The sequence below is a fragment of the Teleopsis dalmanni genome, chromosome 2 (genome assembly GCF_002237135.1).
Source record: "Teleopsis dalmanni isolate 2A chromosome 2, ASM223713v2, whole genome shotgun sequence".
Classification (NCBI taxonomy): Eukaryota; Metazoa; Arthropoda; class Insecta; order Diptera; family Diopsidae; genus Teleopsis; species Teleopsis dalmanni.
Window position 1 is genome coordinate 3,984,697 of NC_051847.1, and position 14,595 is coordinate 3,999,291.

The window sequence follows — 14,595 nt, forward strand, 5'->3', positions numbered from 1 at the left end:
TAAATTGATTTTTTTTTTATTTAAAATAAAAGTGCCCACAAAATGTGGAAAACTGAATATGATTCAATGAAGTTGACAACAATTGATTAGACGACCTAATATTTATGTGTGATGTTTTTCATCTTATGGTGATGTTCTTCATCTTATGGTGATGTTCTTCATCTTATGGTGATGTTCTTCATCTTATGGTGATGTTCTTCATCTTATGGTGATGTTCTTCATCTTATGGTGATGTTCTTCATCTTATGGTGATGTTTTAAAATTTTTGCAGTTTCTTAATGGCTAATTTTGTTGCCTTAGTGGAAAAAGTAAATTTAAAATTTAAGTAAACCTTAAATTTGTGTTTTGTGTTTTAAAACACTTCAAGTTAAATTTCATTTTTGTGGAGAGATTTCGAAAAGAAGTGAACTAAAACAAAAATTCTTTTTATATTATTTTAATTAATTGAATTTTTGTCTGACCATACAGCTGTTTCGAATATTGCCAAAAACATAAAACTTTATAATTATATCGAGTTACAGAGCACGTCTGATATTACCTTTAATATATCTCCAGCCTTTAATATACTATGTTATGTTGAGATCCATATGAATAATATACATAGCTAACACACCACACATAATAAATTCATTTTTAACAGCAATATACAATAAATCAGAAATCATATTAACAAGAAAGTCATTAACAAATAGTGCTTAAAACATTTAAAGTAAAAATGTATATACTTACCGTTTATATTTCATAAGCAAGTATCAAAATACCCCATTTACAGAGTAAGAAATATATTTATTAGCGAACAAGTAATTGGGTTACATTACATACGAATACATTAAAGAAGAAAGTTTACTATTTAATTAAAATTAATTTGATATATAATCTATCATCTAACCAGATAAATCTCCATGATCAAATAATGATTGATCATAAAGTTCGGCTATTACTCGTCTTCCACCAAAGAATCTGCCATGAAGAGCATCGCGACCGCGTATAGCCTCGGTCGCATTAGAAAATTCAACGAATATTTTGACGATTATTTCTGCCTCTTCGTCATCTTCGTTTTCTGTTTGTTTCTCATTGAATATTATAACACGGCTAACAGTGCCAAACTTTTTACACTCCTCTTGAATCTCTTCTTGAAGTGTTTCATCCACATCTTCTGGTCCAACCATATTTCGTAATATAATTACCCTCGATTCTTGCGGCCGCATTAGGCGTTGCATCACCAACTGTCTCGCACTTTGACCTTTTATCGACATATTTTCTTGTTGCTGCAGAGTCTGTGTTTCTACTTCTTCCATCAACTTTTTTTGCAATTCTTCTTGTTGTTTTTCATGGGCTTTCTTTACATTCTCAACTGAATTCGTACTCATAGTTGGTACAGAATTGATCATCGTTGAGATATTGTTATCAGTAGTCAGAAGAGATACAGCTCCTATTGGACCAACTGGTGTTACCGTTGGTATATTGGTTGCAGCAAGTAAAGTTGCTGGTGTAATCACTGTTTGATCCGCTGAAACAGTAGGTAATCCAGAAGTGAGAAGTGTTTGTGCAATAGCTGGGGCTTGGAAAACTCCAGCTTGCAAAAATGCGGTCCCTGAACCAGTAGATGCTGTAACACTAGGAGGATGTAAAGCATTAGGTGCTGTTGCTATTGGAAGTACTTTTGATACAACGCCGGGTGCTGTTATTGGAGAGATTCCTAGGGACGGACTTGTTGCTGAAAGCCCCAATACTGCATTACTTGCAACTGCGTCAAGTGCTTGAATTTTTGCTGTAGCCGCTGCAGCCGCAACAGCGGCAGCAGTAGGCATTGTTGAATTTGTAGTAGGACATACTAATGCATTCGGTGGAGTAATTGAGCGTCCCACTCTATAGTTTTTAATTGAAAAATTATTGAAAAGTATTTTCACCATTATAAGTTATATGTAACTACAGTACATACCTCAACAATTGTCCACCTAAGTCAAATAAGTTCATGCTCGCAATTGCTTCATCCATTGCCTGTTTATTTGCATATTCTATAAATCCATATCCTTTGTGAGAATTAAATGAAGTACCTTGGGCAAGTTTACAATATAAGATTGGACCAAATGCTTCAAAAACACTTTTTATGTCTTCTTCAGATAGATCAGGGTGTATAGAGGCGACGTATATTCGATTAAAACTCTTAGCCTCTTCTTGAATTTCATCAATTACTTGTTGCGCTTGAGGCATATTACTAGGTCTACCAACTTTTATGTTTCTTCCCCCCATTAGTGCGCCATTCATTTGTTCTAGTGCTAATTGCGCTCCCTCAGGAATTTCGTACTCCACAAAAGCGAAGCCTTTATGTTTTTGTGTAATTGGATCCCATGACATGTTTATGGATTTAATTGGACCAAATGGAAGAAATGCTCCACGTATTGTATCTTCTTTAAGTTCAAAAGATATACTCCCGACATACACCCTAAAAATGTATTAAACATAGATAGAATGAAACATCTTTCTTGTATTTGCAATTATGCTTAATATATAACTGCTTTTCTACTCAGATCTTATCAGCAAAAGCACATTTTTAATATCTTATAAGAAACAGAACTCATTAACTCGAGTTAAGTTATTTATGTCAAGACAATATATTCACTTTGTTATACTAACATCATTGTAGACTTAGTATGGCACTGTAACGATTTCTTAAACACCTAAATTTGACGACGATTTTTTGAAGGCTGTCATTCAGAGCAACTTTTTTCACTACGTAATATGTAGATATAGTTGAATTCTCGAAATATCCGATTTTGAAGTTGTAGTTTTTACATTTATTATGCAAACAATAACTACACGAGTTATTTAATTCACAACTTTCAAGCCCGATATCTTGACAACTAATGTCTATAGACATTGCGCCTAATAGAAACAACTGCTCAGAATGCGAACTTTACAAAAAACCTTTATCAAATTGAGACGTCTAGAAAATCGTAAACGTGTATTTACTACTGTTAGAAGTTAAAATTTAAAGGGACCTACCTGCACATAAGTGCCAGAGCCTGCTGTCTTTGAACCTGTGTTCGTTGAGATGCTAATTGCTGTGAATATATGAATTTTATTTATATCTTATTGAGACTTTTAAGAGCAGAGTTAAAACCTGTTGTTGGTGCGCCAATGTTTGCTTCATCAGGACCATTTTAATACTTTGCTCCATTGCATACTTCTTCGCCTTCGTTACTGTATCATGCTGCTCTGATGATAGTTTTGGTAACGCCCCACCAAGGAGACCAAGCAAAGCGGATCTTGTACCTGGACCGAACTTTACGTCTCCCGACTGCTTGACATCATAAATTGGCTGAGAAATGTATGGAATTTTCGACTCAGAAGTCTTGCCTAGAATTAGGAATAGTAGTTAAAAAACGGGTAACAGTTTCTATATCTTTGTGGCTATTTATTGCTTATGCTTCTTTTGTGTTCAACTAAAGCGACAGCTCTGAAACCGATGTGTTTTCATGAAAATAATTTTTTCAATTAATTATTTACATAAATCAAGTAAACAAACTACTTGACTTCATTGCAACATATTCATTGTTATGCAAGGATCACAGATTCTAGTCAATTGTACTATAAGACTTTGTTGATTGGATTGAATGGATTAAAGCATCTGTATTATTGTTGTACAGCGAATTGGTACAATTACGAATTGTATATTATCGATTGGATGAAAATCAAAAGATTTTGATCAACGATGGACGGACCGGACCTTATCATAGTAAAGCAAAGCCTTATTATACAAGAGGTTAGAAAGTGTGTACTTTGCATTACAATTGATGTTTTGGTCTCAGAGCATCTGTGGTACAACACAAAACTTCAGTTTAGCATAGCATCATTTTAAATAAAAACTCACGCCTGCAAGAAAGATAAAAACAAAGAAAATATTAATAAATTATCGTCTGGCAGCGTTCACGAAATTCTTATTTATGTATTATGTATATATAATGGAAACTAATATAAAGAGACTCCGACTCGATAAGTATTTGATTTAAATTTACACTTACAATTGCTTTGACGATCAAAAAACGCATTTTGAATGATATACAAGTATTTCCTAGTCAAAGCGAATTAATGCTTATGATGAACTTAATCCCAAATGAATTAATGCAACTTTATAAATGCTGTAAAAATGTAAGAATGTAAAGCACCCAAAATATTAACATAAAATAAAATATGTAGTAGAAAAAATAGTCTTATTTCCATAAACAAAAAAATCGAGTTTTTATATAAACGGAAAGAGGATTTGTATATATATATGCTCTTTTATGCCGGTTTATAATGATCACACCTAAATATTTAATTTTTAAATATATATATGCGAATATATGTGAACCTCATTAAGGAGCTATCAAATAATATAAGCATTTTTATATACATTATACATTATACATATAAGCATTTACATACAATTCCTTTTTCTGCATTTTTAAGACTAAGAAAAATATGTTAAATAGATTTAAGGAAACGACCTTATGCAACAATATCCACTATGGCGAAGTCAGGATTACAAGCTTTGAGATTATCGCATTTAGGACACATTTAGATACATTGCAGATATATAAAAAGAAAAAAAAAATAAAATAAAAACGCTGAAACGATAATAAGAGCAACAATAAATATTAAAGTATAACACAAAAAAAAGATTTAAATATTTAACAGATTATTATATGGACAAGTTCTAATAAAAAAAAATATATATTGTAATAATGGTATTTATTTTTCCTTTAATAAGGAAAAAGCAAGTCTTTGGGTGCAATTGCAACTTATATTCTCATAAAAAAATATAGTTGAGATCGATTTACAAATGGATTGAAATGTTCTTTAAATAAAGATTATCTAAGAAAGATTATTTATAATAAATATTGGTTTGTATGTTATAATTATGTAAACAGCTTCGCACATATCGCACATATCACACATAATTCCGGTTCCAAACGTTCGAAATTATATTTTTATAATTATAAAGTGGTGGTGCATGAGGTGCAAACTCAATTAAATCAATTTTATTAAGAGAAATTAAAAGTAAATAAAGTTTTCCGAAGACTAAAATATGTTTGAAATATGTTTGAACCCAAAGACATATTGTAAAATAAATTCCGGTATCATTATAAAGCTGTATTTAATATTAATTATAAGAGCAAACACTACAATATATGTTTAAAAATTTAATTAAAAAATCCGTTTTGTACTAATAATTAAAACATACAAATAAATACTAATAATTGAAGAAATAAAAGATAAAAACATGTATGTAACAGGAGTATCACTGTGACCCTAGTCAATCGCCAAAACCAAGAAAACTGTAAATCCATATCGATTTTGAAGTTGATGGTGCTCACAGAAGTAATTGTGTAGTATGTTGAGTAGAATGGCAAACGCATGACACTTCATCAGTATATCGTTTATCGTTTATCAAGGCGGAAAAAACTTAAAAAAATGCATACAAAAGAAACAAAAGAAAAGAGAGAAGAAGAATCAATAAATGTCAATAATTTCATTTCTTAATGATCCTCACATTATTCAAAACATATGCATATTAACAATCGAATTGTGCTTGTCAAGATATATGTGAGGTTTTAAGATCTTGTTCAAGATTTATTTTTTATTCCGTACATACTCGTCTGGACTCTAAATTTATTCATATTCATATTAACAGTCGTTTTTGTTTCTGTTTTTGTTTTTGTTTTCAGTTTGTCGAAGTACTTGTTTTTACAAACTAATCACCGTTTACGTTTAATTTTTTTATCTGATATTCAGATGTTTTATAGCTTTAAGTTATTTTAAAGATTGTTGCAATGCAACGCACTTGCATGTGTTATGCAGAACTTTCTACCATATTGACCGTTGACATCATCATGCATTTGTGTCTGCAATTACTTAAGCAGAACAAAAAGAAAACCGATTATTAGGCTAATAATTGTATAAAAAAAAATGATATATTTTAAAAGTTATTATGTACTATTATATTATTATATTATATTATATTTATTAATATATATTTAACAATGGAAATGCTTAAAATAAAAACTGAAACGATATTTCCTTTAAAATATTATTAAATTCCTAATTACAGCATCTACATATTAATATATATATAAGAAACAAGGTATACTTGCATGTATAATATATATACCTGAATCAGAACGCGATCTTTTTGCTGGCATTATATTGTCGCTTAGGGGTTCATCAACACGAGGTGAAGACCGAGTTTCTCTATCATTAGATCCCTTAAAAAACAAAAAAAAAACAAGCTAATTTGGTGACATTTCTTGCAGATACAATTCGAGTATCCAATGGGTACAGATATTTGCATTCATTAAATTTAAATGAAAAGGGAATACATATAGAAACTTACCATCTCAAAATTAATTATTTGAACTTAAATATAAATTTTAATTTAAACCGATTTTTAATATCTTTTTTTAACAAAATTTGCACACTACAAATACGCGTCAGATAAATGAAACACAGAAATTATTTCAGAGTTGCCATATTCAAAATAATATTAGTATTTATATATTATGAGCAACTTATTTTGTAGTGTACTAATTATTTCAAAAATTAAAAAATGTATTTTATATGTTTTAAATAACACCGGATTTGTCAAAAAAGTTTTAACCATTAATAAAAAAATTATTTACATTAAATTATTATAAATTAAATATTATTTATATATATTAATATTAATTATATATATTATATTATATATTAAGTTATTAGAGTTTATATTTAATATTGATTTATAATTGTACTAATGTAAATAAAATTATATTACATTTAATTCTTTCATTAGCTTGTTTTACGAGGAATAAATATTAGATAGAATATATATGTTAACTAGGCAAAAAATATAATGCTATTAGATAGTGGTGATATATACATTGGGTGTGTTCGGCAACTCAAAAGTGTAGCAAAAACAAGTTGATCGCTTAAGGTAGTTTATATGTACACAAAACAACAATAGATGTATTCTTTTGACATGCATGCTCCAATAGAACAACTTTTGGTTGCTTATGAATAACTTGGCATCATTGCCTAAATCAGTAAACATATGCCAAATAAAAGATTTTAAAAAAATTTGTAGTTGATAAACACATGTAAATACAAAAAAAATTATGGTTTTGGTGTTTTATCACTAAGTCATAATGAAGTGCTTGTTGCTATAAAGCGATTGAATAACAATAGGGCGGCAGACGCAAATAGTATACGTGCAATGTGCCTATAGGTTGTCAGCAATGTGTTGATAGAGAACATGTATCAGCTCATTTGAAGAGTATGGTCAGGTAAGAGTATACTCAACGATTGGAATACCAAAATGCTCTATTCTCAAAATGCACAAAATTTTGCGAGTTCATTCGTCGCGGAAGGGTCCTAGCTACTGTAAGAAACCTTCTTGCTCCACCTCTGACCGGATATTTACATTGCAATAAATCCTGGTAAAAGACCATGAACATAACCTCTATAAAATAGTATTTGATAACTCCATAAGGGATCGCCAAGAACACTGATGACATCGATATCATAGTGAATAGTAATACTGATGGTATTACTGCCAAAACTGATATCGTGAAGGAATTTACAGAATGGGTTTATTGGCGAATGAGGGCAAAACAAAGTATACGTTGGTTGCTGGTGACTACACTTCCGTACTTGTCTAGGACTTAATCTCTCTTGGCACTATAGTAACCAACAACTGTGTTAATCAAAATACTAGACGAAGAATTACCATGTGAGCCAGAATACTAGACAAAAAATTACCATGTCATACAGAAGATCAGTCGAATAATTACCATTGTCAATCTACAAAACTTACCTACTCCAGCTCGTTTATCACAGAACAAGTCTTTGATGATGGACAAGAAGTCCTCGAGAGAAATACTTTTTCGTAAAAACTGTCGCATATGAATGGAGTATAAGCTGTACGAAGTTTCATGAGACATATTATTCAGTGAACTAACTAATATCAGCGGCTTAGCTGCTTTGGTGATAGATGACGATTTTCTAGTAAAAAGGTGTATTAGGCTGCAATCGTAGGAATAGATGTTAGAGAAGTACATAAGTTGAGGAGATAATAACAGAAATATATGTCTGAAACTAGAGAAGGCGCACATGAAGGCGTCTGGGCAGGACAACTGTGTCAACGAAATCCATGAATGGGTTACTCATCGTAAATCAAGTAAGTAAGAGTTGAGGCAACTCTGGCTTTTTTGGATCTTAAACTGGGTATTGTGCCATTAACACATTTCCACATATTAGGTTAGAATATTGACTTTACAAAATGATGAAAGAAACAATAATCGTGAAATCAATTTCGTTATAATTTAAACTCTAATGCTATCTTATAATTTTATTGAGATGTTAAAAGAGATTCTGATCTTTATTGTGTTATTCCTAAAATCTATGCTGTTTTTGATATTGATCATTTTTAATATTGTTAGACAACTAAGTAGTTTAAAGAATGATGGCAGGTTTTGCAACCGGAATAACACCTAATATTATAAACTCATGAATAATAGCATTTAAATTGTTTATATACAATAACTTTAATTTTTTCAGAGTTGCAGTGTTTTTTCTAAGACGTAAAAATTTGAAAATTCATTAGAAAAATGTTTCACGAACACCGTTATTACTGTGCATGTGGAGATATATTACAATGTACCAAATACGTTTTCTAGGATTTCTGACTTATAAGAATTATATTATTAGCCTCTTAACATTCGTCCTTAACTTTAAAATCTTTGAGTTCAGTCCAATTTACATCTAGGACGGTTTTTGACTGCCACACATCTCTAAACGAAATGTCGACGCAGCTAAATACTTCTACTTCTAGAATCTGGGTTCCCGATCATAGAGATATTTTTTGGGCAATTGCAGAGTAGACGAGCTAGCCAGAAAGAGTGCTTCAGGACCTCACCAGGAACACCTAAGTAATCTGGGCATTATTGTGTTCTTTCTGTGCTAAATTTTTAATAAAAGATGGGAAGACTCAACGATATGAAGGCATCTGTATGCAATCTGGCCACGTTCCGATAAAAGGAAATCCAAAACTCTCATTGAGATACCCCTGAGAGATATCGGTCTTTTGGTAGGTTTACTTACAGGTCACTGTAAAATAGAGAACCATGCTAGAAGATTGGGTCTTCCTTTCAATTAAATCTGTCGCAGCTGTGGGAAGACGTGGGAAGACGATGTGGGAAGACGATGAGAGTGCTTTCCATCTACTATGTTTTTGCTCAACTCATGTACGGCGGCTCTTCAAGACTCTAGGAGCTTCCTTTCTTGAGGATATTGAACAACTACAAGACCTGCCATTAAACAGCATTTTGAGCTTCATTAAAGATTCTAGGCGGTTTTAAACCCTACACATACGGTAACACAATGAACCAATAGACCTAAGTGGATCCACCAGGGATCGCCGGTATAACCTAACCTAACCTAACATTCCTTAAAAACTATTATCAATTTAATTAGATAAACCTAGAAACTCCTTGTTTTGCATTTGGCAAAAAAAGTAACATTAAAAATCCAATCAAGTTCTTCGAAAAAACTTGTTAATTGTAACATAATAGATCTTTAGCTCGTATGCATTTAAGTCATCCATAATATTAATATGAGTTATTTTGTTGATTTAAGTAGCAGTCTTCATTTTCAGATTTTTTATTGAATAATATCACTTTGGTGTGATTGGTGAAAGTTTTTTTGGGTAGATGTGTATTCTACGTGAATTTAGTGCCAAGTTGAGTTTGTATATGATATCAATATACATAGTTCAGATTCATTATTTTGTAAATCTCTTCGTTTGCAATTTGTATGGTTTATCCTATTATTTAGTTTTATAGTGTCGGGTTTCAAACTGCTTTATCAATTTTTTACAAATCAATAGCATATGATCAATTGTATTACTAATTATGAGGAGCACTTTTACGAAGATATTACCACAAAAACTCTTTCAAATAGGATCAGATATAACAGATATAAAGTTAAGACGGTTTTTTTAATGATCGCCAATTTTAATTATAAGGTAAGTAGAGCAAGACTTTTTCAAATGTTTTAATGATGGCATATAGAATCCATTGAAGTGTTTTGACTTAGTGTGAGACAGGTGTTAGGTAGTTGATTGCATTTATTATTATGAAGAACACACTGAATCAGGTGGTCTATTATGCTAATCCAGTTGTTTTAACCGCTCATTAGGTTCTTTTTTTGGTTTCATATCTTATAAAGACCAACAAGATTTGTGTCACATTTGATGATTCCATCTGTTCGTTGTTTTCGTGTCCTTTATGTTCTGGATTCCATCACAAAATAACGCAGACGCTTTGTCCTTGAGGAAATATATGCAATTAAATAAATGAATAAATTTTAGCAGAGTGTGGGCTAATAACACCGCTTAGTTCTCAGACATTATTTTGGTTTCTACTCTATTTACTTTCTGCTCAGACATGGGTAATCAAATACTAACGTATGTCTGTCTGTTATACTGAAATGGTCCAAATTTAAACACTTGATTACTGGAGAAATGTGATAGTTTTGTAGTAATCTATGATTTTTTTGAAAGAATTTTTTGAGCACTCTTAATGTAACGCCTTTCTGTCGTTAGCATAAAGCTTTACCATTATTTGGTCGAGATGGAACTATTACTAATTTGAGATTATGATATTGTATCGTACTCATAATACATTCGTTGATCCGTTTCTACGTATTTTTTCCATCTTGTGAGTACTTGTTCCGTTTTCTTTTAATTCGTATACCTAAAGAAAGCTGTATATCCAAGCTTTTTTCACTTTTTTTCGAAAAATAAGTATTAATGCGGAATTTATATTGGTTGTGACTAAGTTCTTTCCACAGCTGTGGCAAGATGTTTTATTATTGATGGCTTTTTATTCTGTGAGGAACTGTAAAGTCGTTTGTTTATCTTTTGACTTATTTAATTAATTTAGTTAGTGTTCCTAGTATAAGTACACGCAATATTGTATTATACGATTCTTTAAAGCTGAATTCATACATCCAAAACTACCGACACTTCAGGCTATTGACAATTTATTTAATCAATTATCGCTCAATAAATTCATCATGATCAATCACAGTACGTTTACTATAGTATAAGGATATTTTTAAGTAGATTCCACTATATTTTATTTACACAACTTGCGACAGTGGCATTTTTTAGCTCCGGTTCTATCCTATTGAGTTGGTAAAGTACTGAATTTAGTTGCAAGTAAATTTGAATTATACTTCCACTTAGATGAGGCTCAATTTTAACTTCACTTCTATCAGACACCTACTTGTTTTTCACTTTACTACGTAGATAATATATTTTTACATCCAATTTTTATTTGTAGTAATTCTTCGTCAGTCAGTTCTTTGCTTTTGGCATAGCATCAAGGACTCTTCTTAATACACAATATTCGTTGCGTTGAGCCATTAACTAATCATTAAAATATTTTAGATCATCCTAAGACGTGCCCGCAAATCATCCTGTTCTTCAGGCATGTAGATTTCCAACAAACAGTACATTAGCGGTAACATCTAAGTCTGTATAAATTAGTCTTGTTACTATATCACTACTTTTTTGCAAATCTGTTATTAATGAAAATAACTTTAAAATTTATCCATTGAGCATAATAGTGGCTTTGTCTCAAAATATTATAACCAATCGATGTATTGATTAAGTTAAGATCAGATTGTTTATTAAAAATGTTCAAATTTCGATTTCTACTATTTCTGGTGATGTATATCTTACAAAAGAATTTATTTTTGAGGTGTAGTATGTAGAATCTAAGAGTAAGAGTTATTAAAAGTTATTATTGAAATTCTGTCTTGTAGTCTTATAGTCTCAATTTTCAAGACTAAAGGTCCCAAACTTTGCACAAAAAGTAATAAGCATCATTTTGGACCATTGATTCAAGACCTTAAAAATACTTTTCAAATTCACTTTAGTGCCAAACTAGCGCAATCGTCCAAGAACAGAACAATTATCCATTTTGTCAAGAAACCACATCTGAAAATCGGATGATAGCATACTTAAATCGATCCTTAAAGGCAAACAAAATGAATATTTGGCAGAAGGAAGACCGTGGAAGCGATGACTTAAGACAGTAGAGTCATGTATATTGGAAATTATGAAAGTAAGACCATTAATCATGTATACTGAAGAAAGTTGTGACTCACAGTGGTTTATAATAGTCAATAATGTTGACGATTATTTTAATTACATTCATGTGTTGGTTTAATCTACAAAAAAATAAATATATCTTTCATCCTCGCATTTCTACATAGATGTAATCAACTGATTTTTGAATTTTAACTATTTATGCAATTTTATTAAGCCATTTTTTTTTAGTATTTCTATTCTAATTTCATATGCCAACATATATTCACTACGAATTGAATTTAAATAAAATTCATAAGGTTATGATTAATTCGTTACAGTAGTCATAAGGATTTAGTAAGGACTGGTGGCACAACGTGTTGCCGTATTAATCTCAAAAGATTTAAAAGCATTTCCAACATTTAATGACACCTACGATGTTCTTCAATTAAAAATTTGGCCACTTTCTAAGATCCTCTAGATGGGGATCGGACTGTGCCGTCCAAAGCACAGTCCGACATATTTCTAATCTATCACATATATATTTTGCTAAAATGATAAATAAATAATTAATAAAACTAAATTTAACATTATTAACCGTATTTTTAATTTTCTCCAAAAATAACCATGGATGCTGCCCTCCAATGTACACAAAAACTTGTCATCTGTAGTCTATACAGCCCTGCTCTAGATAGTAAATTCCTAGCATGTTTAATTTATATTGCGCATGCACTAGACCAGAGGTTTTCAATTAAGGAGAAACTGAAATTTGAAATTCTACGTAAAGCTCCAGTGATATCGCGCAGTTGTAAACTGTTTGTAATACAATATCTCCCACCTTTTCGCGAACGACTGGGAATTGTATTGTGGAACAGTAAATGATACGCAGCGTACAATTTGAGAAACTCTGTACTAGATAATGACAAAACATTCTAACAGCTGCACTGATATCTTACTTTGATTACTTTATGTATATATTTTCTTTTTGTATGTGAAATTTAATAATTGTGAGTTATATTTTATTAAAAATTAAAAAAAATTATATGTTACAAGTGCGTAATGCGAGTATTTTAAAATTCTTAAAATACTATATTCATAGTGCATACTGGTAATAGGAAGTTCTGCAAATTTAAAGCGACTATGAGACTTCCGTTCTGCGTCAGTTATAAACTTTCCTATCAATCATTTATATTAATTATTCAAAATTGTGTTGGAACCGCTAACTGAGTTGCGTGCGCCCTTTCCACTCTTCAGCAGTTATACACCTCGTGCGGCACCGAATCAAATTTGTAAGGTTTTTAATAGTTTTGAACAGCAAAGTGATTTGTTGCATTTAAATAAGCTTAAATCAATGTAATCAGGTGAAACGGACAAAAACGTGTGACATAGCGGTTTTTGTGGTCAACACACAATACACAACACACAACACATAACACACAATCAATTTCCTTCAATTTAATTATTTTGACCAATTATACACTCTGCGTAGACATGGACATGAAGAGGTTTTCAGTTTCACTGCATCCAACTACTTGGTTATCACTTTAATTTTTTTTTTTTATTTTCTTTTGTAAATTGAATATAAATAAAATTCTGAACAAACAATAGCACCCACCAATTCGCATCAACAAATAACATGGAGAAGGTATTGATGGTTGATGGTTCCTTGAATTGTTTTAACAAACTTATGCGTTATTCATGAGAATATATCAAAACTGAAAATCAATTGAGGTGGTTCTGACTAAGCATAGTTTGGTTGAAGGAAGAATTTACTTGTGTTATATGTTTTACTGCGAAAATGATTGAAATGCTTCGCAAATAAAAAACCAAAACGTAAAACTAAAACTATGTAATAATAAAGTTTTACGGGATCAAATATTTAACTTTTCCTATATAAATATATTTTAACTAACTAACGATAAACACTATCATATAATTGAATTTCTACTATCTTTTATACATATTAATATTTAATTGATGTCTTAAAATATTTAAATAAAATACTAATTATACTATACTATATAAATTAATTAGTATTTTAACATATGTAACATATGTAACATATGTAATGTTACATACATATGTAAACTTTAATGAGAAAAAATTTCATGCGAAATATGTTTTCATACTGTTCTATTTAAAATTCAATCATATTGGTTGGATGGAATAAACAAGTTTATTGATGAATAAAAACATCATAGCAAATTTCTGGGAACCATGACAGAATATCGAACTCTGTCACATGTTTGAAATGTTCTTATGTGATGTGATTCTAATGTTCTTTGCCAGACAAACCGTCAACGTTTTTACTATTCGAACGTGAACATAATTAGTTAGTAGTTCAAACTGTGAGAAAAAAGTTCACAAACAACAAATAGTTTAGTTTATATTTACCTAACTCCTTCTATCCTCAACTCTGCACGAAGTTGAAGCATTCCTGCAATTACGGTAAAAATTATGCCCATTGTCTATGGTACGTTGTA

At 30.9% G+C, this 14,595-nt stretch overlaps 1 protein-coding gene across 1 annotated transcript; it reads right to left on the bottom strand.

Moving 5' to 3' along the window:
• Positions 1-765: 765 nt before the first annotated feature.
• On the bottom strand, positions 766-6,503 carry LOC119677965 (poly(U)-binding-splicing factor half pint). Its single transcript, XM_038089557.1, has 6 exons — positions 6,377-6,503; positions 6,155-6,248; positions 3,125-3,360; positions 3,007-3,065; positions 1,943-2,446; positions 766-1,869 (listed from the first exon to the last, which is right to left on the bottom strand). Exons 1-6 carry the CDS (start codon positions 6,377-6,379, stop codon positions 885-887), a joined length of 1,881 nt encoding a protein of 626 aa, XP_037945485.1. The 5' UTR covers positions 6,380-6,503; the 3' UTR covers positions 766-884.
• Between the last annotated feature and the right edge of the window lie 8,092 nt (positions 6,504-14,595).

Coding starts and splice junctions, on each gene's coding strand:
- LOC119677965 (XM_038089557.1), bottom strand. Junction 3,066..3,124: donor CATTGGCGCACCAACAACAG/GTTTTAACTCTG, acceptor ATATATTCACAG/CAATTAGCATCTCAACGAAC. Junction 2,447..3,006: donor GCTCTGGCACTTATGTGCAG/GTAGGTCCCTTT, acceptor ATACATTTTTAG/GGTGTATGTCGGGAGTATAT.